The sequence below is a fragment of the Apis cerana genome, linkage group LG9, assembly GCF_029169275.1.
Source record: "Apis cerana isolate GH-2021 linkage group LG9, AcerK_1.0, whole genome shotgun sequence".
Lineage (NCBI taxonomy): Eukaryota > Metazoa > Arthropoda > Insecta > Hymenoptera > Apidae > Apis > Apis cerana.
This window is the reverse complement of record NC_083860.1, coordinates 2,975,054-2,992,065: the sequence shown is the minus strand read 5'-3', so window position 1 is coordinate 2,992,065 and position 17,012 is coordinate 2,975,054. Positions and strand designations below refer to the sequence as shown.

General features: G+C 28.0%; 2 protein-coding genes and 1 long non-coding RNA gene across 3 annotated transcripts; 2 read left to right on the top strand and 1 right to left on the bottom strand.

The window, feature by feature from the left end:
- The first annotated feature begins 317 nt into the window (after window positions 1–317).
- On the top strand, window positions 318–6,613 carry LOC107994043 (trypsin-1-like). Its single transcript, XM_028665387.2, has 6 exons — window positions 318–736; window positions 1,257–1,371; window positions 3,222–3,384; window positions 4,216–4,424; window positions 4,791–5,042; window positions 5,410–6,613. Exons 1-6 carry the CDS (start codon window positions 611–613, stop codon window positions 5,529–5,531), a joined length of 987 nt encoding a protein of 328 aa, XP_028521188.2. The 5' UTR covers window positions 318–610; the 3' UTR covers window positions 5,532–6,613.
- On the bottom strand, window positions 1,399–3,229 carry LOC133666734 (uncharacterized). The gene is made up of 2 exons (XR_009831267.1): window positions 2,768–3,229; window positions 1,399–1,914 (listed from the first exon to the last, which is right to left on the bottom strand). It is a non-coding gene; the product is annotated as an uncharacterized LOC133666734 (long non-coding RNA).
- Window positions 6,614–6,945: 332 nt separating the features above from the next.
- Window positions 6,946–16,740, top strand: LOC107995512 (transmembrane protease serine 9-like). Its single transcript, XM_017053079.3, is given in 15 exon segments — window positions 6,946–7,067; window positions 7,480–7,860; window positions 8,260–8,353; window positions 8,873–9,035; window positions 9,838–10,052; window positions 11,531–11,733; window positions 12,044–12,184; window positions 12,186–12,263; window positions 13,657–13,815; window positions 14,519–14,588; window positions 14,667–14,832; window positions 14,904–15,109; window positions 15,806–16,017; window positions 16,284–16,341; window positions 16,520–16,740. Coding segments are annotated over 14 exon segments (1,950 nt in total). The 5' UTR covers window positions 6,946–7,067; window positions 7,480–7,797; the 3' UTR covers window positions 16,642–16,740.
- The last annotated feature ends 272 nt before the right edge of the window (window positions 16,741–17,012 follow it).

Sequence of the window (17,012 nt, the reverse complement as noted above, 5' to 3'; positions counted from 1 at the left end):
CTACAAAAAACTTGGCAATAAAATAATAAAGAAACATCTCTTTGAAAAAAAAAAGAATGCACAGTCAAAAAATCAAAACTTTCAAATTCTCGTTCTTACAATCGTAAAATGAAAATTAAAAGTACTCTAACCGAACAAAATCGAGGGACAAAATAAATATTAGGAAATGGATCGAATGGAGGATCTGGACAGTGGCGTGACACGAATCGACGCGGCCACGTCCATCTTGCCAATTTCGAAACGAGAGGATCATCGTAGCGATCGGCTTAGCATACTGAATGGGAAGAGCAACAGGACATAGTGAAAGAACTTTCTTCGCGAGCGAGGAACGCTCGTTGTTGGTCTTGCTCGGTCAGTCCGATGTCTTCGTGGAAGAGCGGTGAAAGCGTCTGCACCACGTCCGTCGATCTTCTACAGCCTCTCGAGCGAATCTAGAGAACGTGAAGGAAGAGGAAAGAAGAAGAGGAAGATCGGTGTGGAAGGTGTGTTGGCGCGCGATATAGAATGCGCGATCATGAAAAATTCCGCGAAAATCTCAAGTGTCTAGGAAGTTTGGCCGACGAATGGGAAAATCTGGCGTGACATTCCTCCGCAATCAGACTGCCGGAAGATGTTTCGAGGCACGATATCGCGGGAAACGTGGACTCTTGCCTTGCTCTTGTTTCTTTTCGCTCACGTGGCTTGTCTGGATGTTAAACTTCTGCGTAATAATTCTTTGACTACCTCGAATTATGGTGTAAGTAGTACAATTGGACAGTGAAATTGGTATTTGGCCTTCTCCTCTTTACAAAGTGATGTTTAAACGATTAAGTGATGTTATGCAGTGGATAATTACATCGGAGTTAAATTTCTTTTCGATAAATTCGTGGAAAATTCGCGTAATGTATTCTTGATAAAAAACTGCTTTGGTCGAGGAATTTTTTTTTTCTGGTAATTTTTCATACGATCCTCTCCGAAAGATCATGAGATAATTATTGCAAGTATTTAAAAATTATATTTTCACGGAGAGATTTAATTGAGAATTATTTCTTTCGCGAATATCTCGTTTAGAGTAATGAAGCGGTTTGTTATTGCAAATCCCTTAATTTATGTGGATAATTTAGAGGATTTGTTCGTTGTATAGATTGGAATTTTTAACGAGACGAGCCTTGACCCATAATTCGAATCATGGTCACTTTCTCTGACGGCTTCTTATTGCTTATTTGCAATGGAAAGTGAGCGTACGACTTGAAGAGTGATCGATGTGTTTCTTTCAGACGACGAATTCGACCCGTAATCGAAAGGGCAAGTTCTTGTTTGATGAATTGTTCGGCCTTGACATAAGTAGCAGCTTGGACGATGATGATGTTGTATCAAGGAATTGTACATGCGGTAAGATTACGTTAACAAGTAGATGAGTGAATTTCTTTTCTTTTATTTTCTATTTGCAAAAAATAAACTTAAAAATAATTACAACACATAAGTATTTGTTAACATTGAAAATATTATTTTTCGATATATTTAGAGTATAAATTATAATAGAAAGTTGTAAATAAGTAATTTTTACAAAATTTTGTAACAGTTTTTGATGTTGAAATAAGAGTATTAAAATTTTTTTTATTATTATTATTTTATTTTTTGAAATTTTGAAAATTCGAATTAAATAATATTTTGGATTTCATTAGAAATATAATTTTGTTATTTTCCTATTTTTAATTTTATTGTACGTTATTTTCTTATATCTGAAAATAGCAGATTTCATTTATCTTACGTAAAAGAATATATTCATCCTCGAAGTGATTCAAAATATTATATTTTCTTCTTTTCCGCAAAGGAAAAGCATATTTATTAGCTTATTTAGTAGAAAATAAAATATGCTATTACGTTTTTCCCATGAAAAGTAATATATTGCAATAAACGTTTGGTTTTGATTGCCTGCAAACAGAAGAATATTTTAGTCGTTTGTAACGAAAATTTAAACGTTTGAATGTACACGGTAGCACGTTTCATTTAAATGTGACTTTTTTCCCAATGAAAGAGTGAAATTGATTAGTTTTCGCCTCAAACGTTCAAGTACGATTTCTTTCAAATAGGGAAATAAATTATTTCTCGCGCCAAAGTCAAAACACATCATTATTCGTAATAAAAGATGAAATGTGTTTCTTGGATAATCGAAATATAATTACTTTTCACAAATATGAAGATAAATGTGAATAAATACAAATATGACGAATGACAGGTGCCACTTTCAATTTATTTTGATGAATTTATTGTGCCAAGAAATTTTCCAAAATTATGCGCATTTACGATAACAAAGAATATCTTTTCGATAATTTTTTTATACCAATTTATGAGTCACAATTTGATATAAATTTTTAACAGGAATTATCCAAACTATATTTGAAACGCATCAACTCTACATAAATATGCAGAATTTTATTCGTAATATATTTATAATTTACATAATATACATATACAATGATTCCAATTCTGTCAACTTTTCAAAAATTCTATATTTCAAACATTCAACTCGCGGTGCCATGCATTACAAACTTGATTACAAAGTTATTATACACGAGATATCGAATTTTTACAAATCTAAACTCATAGAATGTAAAATTTAATAATTTATAGAATTTTCGAAAAGTTCGAATCAAATTCTCGATTAAAATTAATCTCAAACCTTATATCAGAACTAAAAATTTCACTTGCAACAACCTAATAACACATTCAGTCATATTCAGAGAGAACCAGAAAGTTGGGAAATTCTGCTCCATATTCTACTTACGTTCAACCATGTGCAATAAAATAATCAAGTTCAATGCTCGAAACCGCACAGATCGATTCGTTCCAATTGTAAGATAAGAAAAGATAAACCGAACTGGTTTTCACCTGCGTTTAATTCCACTTGATGGTGGGATAGAAAAAAAAAAAAAAGAAAAAAAAATCCACGAACTAGTTTCCATCGCGTTTTACCCGTTTCTCTTTCTCTTCCACAGCGTGGAACGAAAGTGCGATCGAAAAATCACTTTCCCCCCATACGACTTTGCAAACTTATTACATCACGTGACGGAATTTACACTTGACCACGTCGGCCAAGTGTAATAACGTCAGTCAATACGTATGATTGCGCGCTAGCTACCGATGTAACAGTCCACGGTAGAAAGCGTCGTTGAGTGCTTCCGGCTCCTCTAGCGACGATGTCACGTAACGGGCAACAATGACGGAGGAATTGCTTTCAGAATGCGGTATATCGAATCAGGAGGATCGAATCGTCGGTGGACGACCGACAACCCCGAATAAATACCCGTGGGTGGCGAGGCTCGTGTACGAGGGTCGTTTCCACTGCGGAGCCAGCCTCGTTACCAATGATTACGTTATTACTGCCGCTCACTGTGTACGAAGGTAAGTTTTCCTTTCGCAGAAATTTTCATCAGTTGCGTCAATTTTCAATTTTTCTTTAACGTAATTTTTCTGATTCAATTTGTACTTTGTGTTTGGTAAATAAAATTAAATTTTATTAGTGTGCAAGAGTTTACAAAAGGTTTTTTATGTTTTTATGTTATCATGTAAACATAATTATATATATATATATATATTATTCAATTTGTAATTATTAAATGAAACGTAAAAAATCAAAAAATGCTTTGTTAGAAAATAAATAGTAAATGCAGTGGATAATTAAGCAAAATGGCTGAATATAAATACATAATTGTGATTAAAATAATTGACAGTTATGTAACATATTATTATATATTAACATGTCAAGTTAAATATTATTTAAAATGAATTTAAAATGAATTTTAATTTATTATCATTTTCTTTCTGCAGAATTTTTTATTAAGAAAAAATTTTACTATTATTACTATTATTAATTTTACTAAGTAAATAGAATGCTTAGGTAGCAGTAATACGGGAATGTTGCAACGAAAGCATTTTAAAGTTTCCATTATTTCTCTTTGTATATTCTGTTTTTATGTAAAATAGTTAAATCAAGAGATATTTATTAATTTACTGTAAATATCGTAGTAATAAAATCATTTATAATCAAAAATTATATATATATATTCCTTGTATTATATAAATATGTATCAAACTATTTATATTTAATCATTATATGAATTAAAATACAATATATACGATATACGTAAAATAAATAATACCAATATTTTGTTATAAGGAATTATTAAATTTATTAAATTACTAAAGTATATTAAATTTTGAATTATTTTCCAGGTTAAAACGTTCAAAAATACGTATAGTATTGGGTGATTATGATCAATACGTGAATACCGATGGAAAAGCTATAATGAGAGCAGTGAGCGCGATAATTCGTCACAAAAATTTCGACATGAATTCGTATAATCATGACGTTGCTTTGCTGAAACTTCGAAAATCTGTGAAATTTTCCAAACGTGTCAAACCAATATGTTTACCTCAAAAAGGTAATTAATAAATATTATTTCAAATATACTAATGAAAAATTTTTAAATTCTATTTTTACAATTTTTTTGTATAAATAATATCTTATATTTTGTAAAATTTTAAATCTTTTATAAATTTCATTATCGCAATTGAAAATGCATCATGAAAAATTAATTAAAATTAAATATTGTTAATTTCATGTTTTCAAACAAATTGATACTTACTATAGAATAAATAATTTTATTTAAAAAAGACAAAAATTTAACCTATTCAAGGGTATAATAAAAACAATTAATTAAAAATAAATCTACTGATCTTTGCTTCATGAAAAAATAAATATTATTTTTCTTTAAGAAAATGAATTTAAATAGCGGAAATATTTGCAGGTAGCGATCCAGCTGGTAAAGAAGGTACCGTAGTAGGCTGGGGTCGGACATCGGAAGGTGGTATGTTGGCTGGACAAGTCCACGAGGTTCAAGTACCCATATTAAGTTTAATACAGTGTCGTAAAATGAAGTATCGAGCTAATCGAATCACGGATAATATGATATGCGCCGGTCGAGGAAGTCAAGATTCTTGTCAGGGTGATAGTGGCGGACCTCTTCTCGTGCAGGAAGGCGATAGACTCGAAATAGTTGGTAAGAAATAAATATCGTTTAATCACATGTTTACTTTCAAGTTATCAAGTATTCGAAGAATTAAATTTCTACGAATAAAATTCTTTTTATTCGTTTATTTTTGCTTGATAAAAAAATAATTAAATAAAATACAAATTAATGTGTAGATTAAAAACTGATGTACTGATTAAATAAATATTAAAGAAATAAATAAATTTTTAAATATTAAATAATTGTAAAATAGTAATTTTTAAACTATTGAAAATTAATAAATATTTATATTTTTGAAATGTAAAAGAATAACAAATTTTTATTTTTAAAAATCATAATATTTTTATAAGAATATTGTATTATTATTATTTTTAATTTTTATTTCTTTTGAATATAGGAATAGTTTCTTGGGGTGTTGGCTGCGGAAGACCAGGATATCCTGGAGTTTACACAAGAGTATCTAGGTACCTGAATTGGATTAACACAAATATGAAACAAGGATGTATATGTACAAATTAAAAAGAATCGATCGATTGTTCAAAATAATATTTCCATAAAAAAATCTATAAAATGGAAAATCTTCTAGTACTAATTTAATTTAATGACAATATTTTATATAATAATTCCATCAAATTTTTTATTAATCCAATTGTTATATTGAGAGTGTTCTGATTTTATCATTTGATAAAATATAATTATAAAAGTCAACACAAAATAGAAATTATTTATTATTTTATAATTATTAAAAATTATTATAATTTTATTAATTAGTCAAATATATATTAGAAAAGTAAATTAAATGTAAATTAAAAGTAAATTAAAAATATGACTAAATGATGATATAAAATAAGAAGCTGCTACAAATTAATTTAATGTATATATATTTAGTGCTAATTAAAAACTATCTAATTAAAAAATTAGAATAATTAGATTATATTATGTTAACAATAAGTATAAATAGTCAAATTGTAAAGAATATTTTATTATTTTTAGAATATATATATACATTGTACATAATTTATTAATAAATTATAACGTTAGAGTAATTATTATCATAACAAAAAAAAGTAAATAAAGTCGTATGTTGTAAATTAAAAAATAATCTACTTTAATCTAACTATAAATAAATCCATAAATTTTTGAAAATTTAGTAAAAAACAATACCAACAAATAAAAAAACAAAATAAAATTTCAATCAATAAAACATTTATATCTTATATATTAAAAATTATAAATGAACTTTTCTTTTTTTATTTTGTAGAATAATATGTAACAATAAATAGTCTTTTTGATATTTTTTTACTCTGTAAAATATAAAGATTGCTTTCACATTTGTAACATCTGTAAAAATTTGCAACATATAGAAAATGTATTGTATAATTCGAACTGTACTCGTATCGTCCCTTTTGTTGCGTGAATGGCAACCAAACGTACTTGGAATAATGATCAGTAACGGTTTTCTGTCGAACCACGATTAAATTAATGAAGCTAATACAAAACCAAGACGACAGTATGTGCATTCGTGCATATGTAACGTTTCAATCTTTGTATTCAATGCTTTACGTTTTTCATATAAAATATAATATATTCGATATATAAACTTACTCATCATTCAAAAATAAATTTCCTTTCGATCCATTAAAATTAGCTCCCTTCTCTTTATCTCTTTTTCGCATTCCTTGATATTCCAAGTGTGACGTTATTCAACAACTATTTATAAAAGATCAGAAAAAAATATAAATAAACAAATAAATAAAAATGAATTCTGAAATCCAAAAGAACTTTTGTTCCTTCCACACGGTCGAGACTAAAAATAAATGGTCAAGAAGGCGTATCATAATTTAGTCGAAAGTGGAAAAACCAGACTATAATAGCCTAGTCACTATCTCGAATAGATATAATATTAGTGCAAAATACTTACTGTTGAACAAATGACGCATAACAAATTTGTGTATAATAAGAGTTTCGCATATAATATGATGTGTAGTTGTAATGTCTTTTCCCTTGAAATTTGAATAATATATTCGTGGCACTGATTTTTGGGCGTGTCGTAAGGTGATTATAAATAAAAATATATATATATATATTTTCATAAACTACAAATAATATAGAATATACGGAATTAAGTGATATATTGTTATAATTGTTTTACGAACTAAAAAAACGATAAGATTTCCTTTCAAGTTCTTTTTAAGCGATTATTTGTCACGAAAAATATACGTATTATTATTATTATTATTATTATTATACAATTTATTTAATACAATAATACAATAAATATATCATTAATGTGAGAATCAAATAGCAAATTTTCAATTGAAAAAGATAGTGCATTATTAATAAATATAAAATTAGCTCGTGATCAAGATTCAAACGTCATTTCTAAATTAAATTACAATATCAAAAGATATTTAAATGCATCCAAATCCATATAAAAAAAAAAAATCGAAACTGCAATGATATCTAGCGTGACCCTGATGAAGGTCAATAACAGTCACCCGTAATTCGACCCTGAACGTGAACCCGAACTGGTCAGGTACTGTCCAGTCGCCGACCAGTCGTGTCCTCCTTCTCTTCTGGAATAGCAATCACCTTCCTCGAAGTGAGTCGTCCTCAGTTGCCGTGGGACACTGGCGATAGCAACTCCCCAGCCAGGGATATGTTCGTAACTCGTTCCTGACAGTGTCCGCGCGGCGGATCCTTCATCAACAGAGAGAATCCTTTCTGCGGAACGTGTTCAACTACGCACGGATAATAAACGCGGGCAGAATTTGATCGACGGAAAATGAGGTTCTCCCCGTGCATTGGATTACTAGTGGCCCTGGCTCTGGCTTCAACAAGTTGTCAAGTAAGATCATCTTTGCGGTAAAACTTATTTTTATCATAATATCAACGGTACTGTAAGAGGAGATGCAGGTGCAATGCAAAAAATTGTAGAATATTATTATTTAATTATGGGATGATCGTTGAGATTGTTTTAGGGATAATTTGGGAATAATTGAGGAATAATTTTATTAAATAATTGCGGAATAATCATTGAATTTGTAAGAATGTTTTCTATCGATCATTTTTGTCTCAATTTGAACTAGAACGTAATATGAATTAAGTTTTATTCTTAAAAGAAACAATATTAATGTAAATAAGTTAATGTACATACAGTTTATATGAGAATGTAAAATATAACTTTTGTATTATGTATTGAATTGTTAATTAAAAATTTATATTGAATTTAATAAACTTTTTTTAGGCAAGTACTATCGGTGAAAAGGTGAAAAACTTTTTTGGTATTTTTGGTAACAAACCACCGTATGCTGTAGAAGCACCTGGACCATGTTACTGCAGTAAGTACAACTACATTAATGATATCAAAAATAATAATTAATACTTATTAAGAATAATATGATGCAGCAATGTGATACACCAAAATGATACATTATTTTGGAAATAATCTTTTTAATTTTCTCTAAATATTTAATTATTCATAATATTCGTTGTCATGTCTTTTAATATCTTTTGATTAACATTTAAATTAATATTATTCAATATCATTCAATATTAAAATGGATTTATTATTGCTAACTAAAAAACTATTATAATTATAACAATATTAATCACACAATAATTATTGAATTATACTATTTTACTATTTAAATATTATTTATAATCTTAAATTAAATTTTACATATGTATTGACATTAACTTAACATTACATGTTCTAAAATATTTTAACACTAAGTTTTAACATAATAGTCAATATTGCCAACTTATCGTTATTATTATTTTATTTTTCGTTACCGTTAACTACGACTCCTAGTTAAGAAAACCAGGTTGCTAACACGTTTAACTGTTCAAACTATTAGGCTGCGGCCTGCGAAACGAAGAAAGTCGAATAGTTGGTGGTCAAACGACTCGTATGAATGAATTCCCATGGATGGCCAGGCTTTCATATTTGAACAAATTCTATTGTGGTGGAACATTGATAAATGATCGATATGTACTCACAGCGGCTCATTGTGTCAAAGGGTAAGTATTAACCAAAACAGGCAATTAATCCTCTATAATGGTATAATAAAATTTACATATTCATACATGTAACTTTTTATATTTTTCAAATTTAATTTGTTCTATTTTTTTTATACTTTATTGATATTAAATAATTTGTAATATTAAATCATCTCATAATCGATGTCGTTTTCGATAGAAAATAATAATAGTTATTTTCAATTATTATGAGAAAATAATTTTTCTTTTCAGTCAAAATAATACATATCAAATAATGATCATTTTTGTTTAAAAGGATTTATATATGAGATAAATAAAGAGTAAATAAAGAAATATAAATTCAATCGATAACAAACAAACAATTATAATGTAATTCAATATAATGGATATAGTATGTTAATATTACTTAAAGTGTTTGTTTTTTTTAGCTTTTTTCCTTGCTTTGCCATATATAATCAGATACTGTAATAAATAAGAATTTAATTGCAATTCGCTCAAAATCGATTGCTCATTTATCAAAGTATTATCTATTTAATTCTTCGTTATAAATTTTTCACTTGCAGCTATGACAATCCTTCGTTTTATAATAAATGATCCTTTAAAACGACGATTATGAAATTAATTAATATTCGTAACAACTATTATTATTCAAATTTATAAATCAATTACGTAATTTTTTTACGTCAGAAACGAACAAAATTACCACTCGTAGAGGGTTAAAACAATTTATTATACATATAATGAACCAATCAAAACCTTTCGAATCTCTGGTTTAAATTACCATTGACTTAGTTCTCCAGAGAAGCATGATCAACTTTCCTAGCCCCATTTTCAGGTTCATGTGGTTCATGATCAAGGTTACGTTCGGTGAGCATGACAGGTGCACCGAGAAAGGAGCAGAAACCAGATACGTGGTGAGAGTGTTAACCGGTGATTTCAGTTTCCTCAATTTCGACAACGACATTGCCCTGTTACGTCTTAACGAAAGAGTGCCTCTCAGCGATACCATAAGGCCTATATGTCTACCATCTGTAAGAGGTGACTATTTCTATTATCACGTGTGCAAATATTAAAGATGTTCATTCTGTCATAGAGTCTGTCATGTGTGTCATTGAGTAATACTCGTGTATAGAGTATTAATAAATTCATTGGACATCTTTGAAAGGTTTTAATAATTGAAGTTTACATTAAATGAGACAACAATGTGACAAAGATGGAATCATCTCACTTTAACTGCATTTCATCTAACTTAAACTATCAATAATTTGATATCTGAATTAAATCTTAATTGACATTTTTATATTTTTTCTAGAATGAATCTTTGAAAGATATTTATTAATATTGGGTAATATTGGAATATATTTGTATATTAAAAACAATTAATTAATCAATAGATTGTAGATTTTTATATTTTTAAATAGATTTTCTGTAATGAGGAAATAATTACAAGTAATTTAGTATATAAATATTACATTCAGAAATGTAATGATATAATAATTCAAGAAGTAATATGAATGAACTTTTAAATATATTTCAAAGATATTTTGTAATATCAAAGAACAATATTGTATTTATAAATTAATTTTTTTAAATAAAATAAGAATATGAGATAGAAATATAAAACATCAACAAACTTTTAATTGTAGAAGCGTTTCATAGCTATTTTCCTTTATTAATATTCATCATATATTCAATATATATCATTAATTCTAGAAATTAAAACAAATATAAAAATATCAATTAAAATTTGTTTAATAAATTATAATCAATTTTGTACTAAATAAAACAAGACAGAGATAATATGAGATATTTTTATCTCCATCTATCACACTCTATCAATGACATGTTTTTTTAAAAATTTAATAAAATTCTGTAATATAAGTTCTATTTTATTAAATCGTAGAACAAACTTAAATCATTTAATAAATAAGTCTCAATCACTATTTCATACACACCAATTTTTACCATTTGTTTCGTGTTATTCACAAAAATATTAAACACTCGTATATTTGGATCTTATAAAAATCTACTATTCGTATAAAGTAACATCTCGCACCAAATAACTCCATCGAAACGAAACGTAATATAAAATAGCACTCATCGATAGAAATTCTTAGAACAATTAATCTATCGTTACAAACATTTCAATCATCATTTATTCTTGCGAAATTACAAATTGGTCAATATACGGGTACCTATGGAGAATTCAGCCACACGATTAACCACTTTCGATCAAAACAATGAGACTCTGATGTACAAACAACTATTGGCAACGACTATTATCGAATTATTAAGTAATTCGTATATTCAAGCAAGGTGGCCAGATCCAGGTGAGAAGTAAGCAAATGGATAAACCACCGGTGACATGTAATGAAATGCAAAATAATTTTAAAAACTCTATGCATACCAATCGATATCGGTGCATTCCATCGCAATCTTCTCTTTCTCTTTTTTTTTCTACACGATGCACATTTCTCTTCTCTCGTGTACATACGGGCCGTGTTAATGGGTTTCAGATAAGCAATATATCGGATCGAAGGCAATCGCGTCCGGCTGGGGTACGTTGTACGAGGATGGTAAGCCTTCTTGCCTGCTGCAGGAAGTCGAGGTACCGGTTATGAGCCTTCAGGATTGCCGTAACACGAGCTACAATCCACGCATGATTTCTGATAACATGATGTGCGCAGGATATCCCGATGGCCAGAAGGATTCTTGTCAGGTGAGCTTTATCTCGGTGTTCAATTTAAAAAATTATGCTTAATATGCGTAGAATGTTCGCAGAAGAAAGAAGAGAACTTAAAAAAAAAATTAAAGTTCTTTATTTATTTTTATTCATTTATTTATAGCTGATAATTGAAAATTAATAAAATTCAGAAATAACGATTAATTTTTTGTACAATTATTTATATATCGTTATTTATAAAACAGTTTTAACAAATATAGTATTAAAAAGAAAATAAAAAAAGGAATAGATTATTAACGCCAAAAATATCGTACAGATGTGATTTCTTTTTTCTTCCTTTTTTTAGGGTGATAGTGGAGGACCACTCGTAACCGAACGTGAAGACAAGAAATATGAGCTTATAGGTATAGTATCCTGGGGAAATGGATGTGCTCGGCCAGGATACCCTGGTGTTTATACGAGAGTTACACGATACATAGACTGGATCATTTATCATTCTCGAGAGGGATGTTTCTGTGAACAGAATTAAGATCAATAATTGTTGTACACAACGATGTTCAAACCAATAGATTTCTCTGTTTTGTTGTATCAATTATTATCACCGAAAAATTATCACATTGAGAGAGATGAATGCTAGTTTGAAATATTATAACATAATTCACGTGAGAAAAACTTTTGATTTCGTTACGAATGTTAATTAACAATCAGTTTTCACATGAAATATGTGTGGAATGTAAATGATATTTGAAGTGATTCAAAAATTAAATTTGTTTTTCTGACTCAAATAGAGAGTACGAAGCTCAAAAGTAATTTTAATACGTATATATTTACAAAATACTCAAATTTTTTTAATTTTTTTCTATATCATTTTTCATCTATTATTGTTAATGATCATAAATTTATTCATTTTATTGTATTTTCTTTACAACAAATATAAAAATCATGATTTACAATATAAGTATAAGATCAATTGAAATAAAAAAATTACACGATCTGTTTAAACAAGTGAAAATTTTAATCATTTTAAAGAACAAATAATATGCTCAATGACGAAATAGTCAATAAATATAAATTACATAAATTGCATAAATTATGCAACGATAATTATCCATAAACTTTTTATTTCATCCTGGTAATAACGAAAAATTTAATTTAGTTTATTGAATAATTTAAATCATTTGTCATGTTTTACATGTTTTCTTTCATTAAATTCCTCGAAATTTCACTAATTCCCTATACACGAAACATTTATCAATATTATTTTCTTTATTAAGATTAATTATTTCATAGGAAATTAATTAATCGCACGCATTAACATCAAAATTAAGGAATTCAATCGAAATAAAGTAATTAAAATAGAATTGTAGAATTTGCAGCGAAAGAAGAATAGATCCATTTTTAACGATCGCTGAATTATTAAGGATTAATTATATAAATTTTGAACCACTTCGTGCAATACGAATAAAATTCTTGAGTTGCCTCTCTTGTATATAATAAACGATGCTTATTACTAATTAATTACTATCGATTAATGTTAAATCAAAACAATATATAACAATTAACATCATTTTTCATAAATTTCTCTTACAAATGAATCAACCCTTGCTGCAAGATCGATTTATCAGTTCGTCCGATCGATGTGATTCAATTACTGTGCCCGTGAATCAATAAGATCATTACATTCGATATGCAAAGCTGAAACCAATGCGTGCATTATCCCTCGAATCGCAGCCAATACTCAAAGCTTATCATACGTGTCAAACGTATATTTCCATTTCCACGGATTGACTTCTGATCACATCATCTTGAAATCCTCTAACGGTACCAAGCAACCGGTTGGCGACCGGTTACCATTCAAACGAGACAACCAAGAGCGAATTCTTGGGCCGATAACTTTCGTGGATTTGACGTTTATAAAAAGGCCTTGTGCACTGCTTGAGATGCGGGCAATGATAATCCCGCTATACAAGACAAACCGACCGTTCAATCGGACCCAGTACCGTTTCGACAGCCGAGAGAAAAGCCATGAAGCTGCAAAACTTCGTTAAATACCTCGTATGCGGTCTTTTGTTGGTGCTCGCCACGAGATCGATTCGGTGTATCGAGGTTGCTCCATCCGTAAGCGATTTTTCTTTACGACATCTTCGATTATTTGTTTCTCGATAATAGAATATAGATTAAACGTTTTATCGTACCTTTCTGTCGTCTGTGTCCATTTTTTCTAATTCGATTTCGTGCCGAGACGACGATGGGAACGGAATATAAAGAAAATGGAAAGAGACGTATAAATTAAGTATAAGATTTAGCTCAAATTTCAAGATCATTTTTAATCGTATTACATTATTTATGGGGATATTATACATTAATAAGGGGAAAAACAAGGTGGTAAGAAATTATTAAATATAAAATAGAAGATATTTTATATTCGCTTTTATTTTTAATAAATTAGGAAACTAATATTTAAAATTCAATATCGTATTTAATATTGAAAAATTATATTATTGATTTTCTTCGCGAATTTAAGTCGTCATGTATTTTCAATTTTATTCATATTTTTTCACTGCTAACATTGCTAATAACTATTATCTGCTAAAAAGATAAAAAACAATCTTTGAAACAATAAAACTATTTATAACAAAATAATTAAATGATTTATCACTTTGAATATCGCAAAATTAGCGAGAAATTCATAAAAATAAATTCAATACTTTAACGTTCAAAAGGATGCTAAAAATATATAATAAATTATAATTAAATTATTCACGGAGAGTTTCATATATATTATACGAAATACAGCTCTTCGTGTTACTCTTTTTATTAGAATAAATTGCGGGAAACACGAGGCATTTTGGACTTCCTGTTGGGCAGATTCAAAACTTGTGGCAATTGTCGTAAGAGAATATTTGATGTATTATCGGATACTCATTGATTAAACTCTTCATTGATTATTAAATATAACTTGTTTATAGTTTGCGGGCGACCAAATCGATTTGGCGAAACACGATTCCTCGGTGGAGAATATACAAAAGTTCATGAATTTCCATGGCTTGCGAATATTCACGCGAAATCGAAATTTCTCAGCGGAGTTTTGATAAACGATCGTTACGTTCTCTCTTCGGCCAGTCAATTGATCGGGTTCGTAAATTGAATAAAATTTTCATTGTATTAATTTTAAAAGAAAAAAAAATTGTGAATATTATTTGCAGCGTAACGGCGGCGGAAGTAAAAGTATCCCTTGGAGAATACGATTTATGTAATTTAGACGTGTCATCGAGTACGATCAGCGTTGAATCGTTGATTCTCTATCCGGAGTATAACATAGAGTCTCATGCTCACAATTTGGCATTGATCAAATTGAGTCAAACTGTTAAATTCGAGAGAAGGCTGTCACCCATCTGTCTACCAAACCCAGGCATGTATTTCACGTATTTAATTTTTATAATTAATTTTTTTTGTTTTATTCTCTTTTTTTTCAAATAATCTTCTTGTAAAATAATGATTAAACTGCGGACGTTTATGCAAATTTGCATTTTTATTGGAATTGAAATAAATAATATGTTCTTTATTATAAATATTTTTCATCTTTTTCAATATTACGTGCATTCCACAAATTTATATATATATATATATAAATTTTGCATAAATATGTAAAACTTCTTCAGTTTAATAACAATATATTAGTTTAGGGAAATTTAAAAAATGTATCCAATAACATTTTCTTCGTTATATTATTTTTAAAAATATTCGAAAGTTTTATGTGATATAATATGTAAAATTTTTATAATATAAGAAAGAGCTGAAATATGTATATTTATAATAATTTTTTTTATATGTTCATAAAAATTTTAATTTTCAAATATATACGCATTCTTAACTTGGAAAGCCATGGTTGTTTTATCATTGATATTAAAAGATATTTCTTCAAAATTTTTTATATATCATTAATATAACTTGCAACAAATCAAATCAACATTTTTAAAGAGATTTATAAGAAATTGAAAAAATAATTTTTGGCTGGCGGATTAAACATATATTATATAATGATAAAAGAAAAATTGATAAATAAATACAATTAATACAAAATTATATCATTATTTACAATATTAAGGTTCGACTTATCTTGGACAAGTTGGAACCTTGGTCGGATGGACGGTGAAGAATATGGACGATCCAAGCAACAATCAAACTTGTCGACCACGAAAATTGGGACTTCCAATTTTGGGGCACGAGGAATGTATCAAAGCTGGAATAAATCCTACGAATTTTCACAACGATTCCGGTTGTGTTGGAGTATTAGGTGGAAATTCTATTGTATGCGAGGTACATTAACTTATCAACAATATTATTTTTAATCGTTTTAATTAAGTACAGTTGTTAATCAAATATTATAATTATTAGTTCGTTACAAAAAATAAATATTAAGGGATAATTAGATGAATCGAAGAAAAATATTATTATTAAATTATAATTTACAAGTTAAGTAGAATTTGTAATTTTTTTTCATCTTTCTTTTTAATTTTATTTCAATTTATTTATTTATTTATTTTATCTTGATAAAATTTTAAATATCTAAATGCACATTTCAGAACGACGTGGGTTCCTCAGTGCAATACCGTTCATATTTTGGAGTGTATGATCTAATTGGTAAGCATAACATTTTTTTTAAAATTACTTAATTTTGAGTTACACGAATAATTGTAATTAATGTTCGTAATAATTTTATCGCAATACCTTTATCGTATAGTATAATAAAACTTCTTTATAAATAAAATTTTTCACACTAAGGATAATGAATTAATGATAATATCATATTTTGTAACAGGTATAATTTCAGATATAAACAAATGTGATAATAATCCTGCAGTTTCGGTATTCACGAGAATTGGTCCACATTTAAATTGGATATTACAGCAAACTAATGATGCTTGTTATTGTTCAAAATAATAGATTATTATTTTTTTACGGTACCTTGCATTTCAACAAGTTGTTTTACAAATGAATTATCAAATGATTCATAAATAAATTTATTTTTATTATTTTTCAGTGTGAGAAAAATTTCATTATTTAATATAAATTTTAATTATTTCCTTTAATTATACAGAATAAAAAAATATGTTTCAAATATTTAAATGTTATTTGGAAACAGCGATTCTAATAACAAAAAATTAATATTCATTTTAATATTTTAAATAAATTTAGAAACATCTACATCTTTCCCCTCAAAATTCGATGCTCTTAAAATAATTATCTAATTTAAATAAAAAAAAGAAATCAGCATACAATCGTTTTAAAGAAAATCAATTTGTAATGTTTTA

What these genes read in the sequence shown, in the direction of transcription:
- LOC107994043 (XM_028665387.2), top strand. Translation starts at nt 611, where the DNA reads ATGTTTCGAGGCACGATATCGCGGGAAACGTGGACTCTTGCCTTGCTC. An exon ending in GCCGCTCACTGTGTACGAAG is followed by an intron (nt 3,385 to 4,215) that starts GTAAGTTTTCCT and finishes ATTATTTTCCAG; the next exon opens with GTTAAAACGTTCAAAAATAC. An exon ending in AATATGTTTACCTCAAAAAG is followed by an intron (nt 4,425 to 4,790) that starts GTAATTAATAAA and finishes AAATATTTGCAG; the next exon opens with GTAGCGATCCAGCTGGTAAA.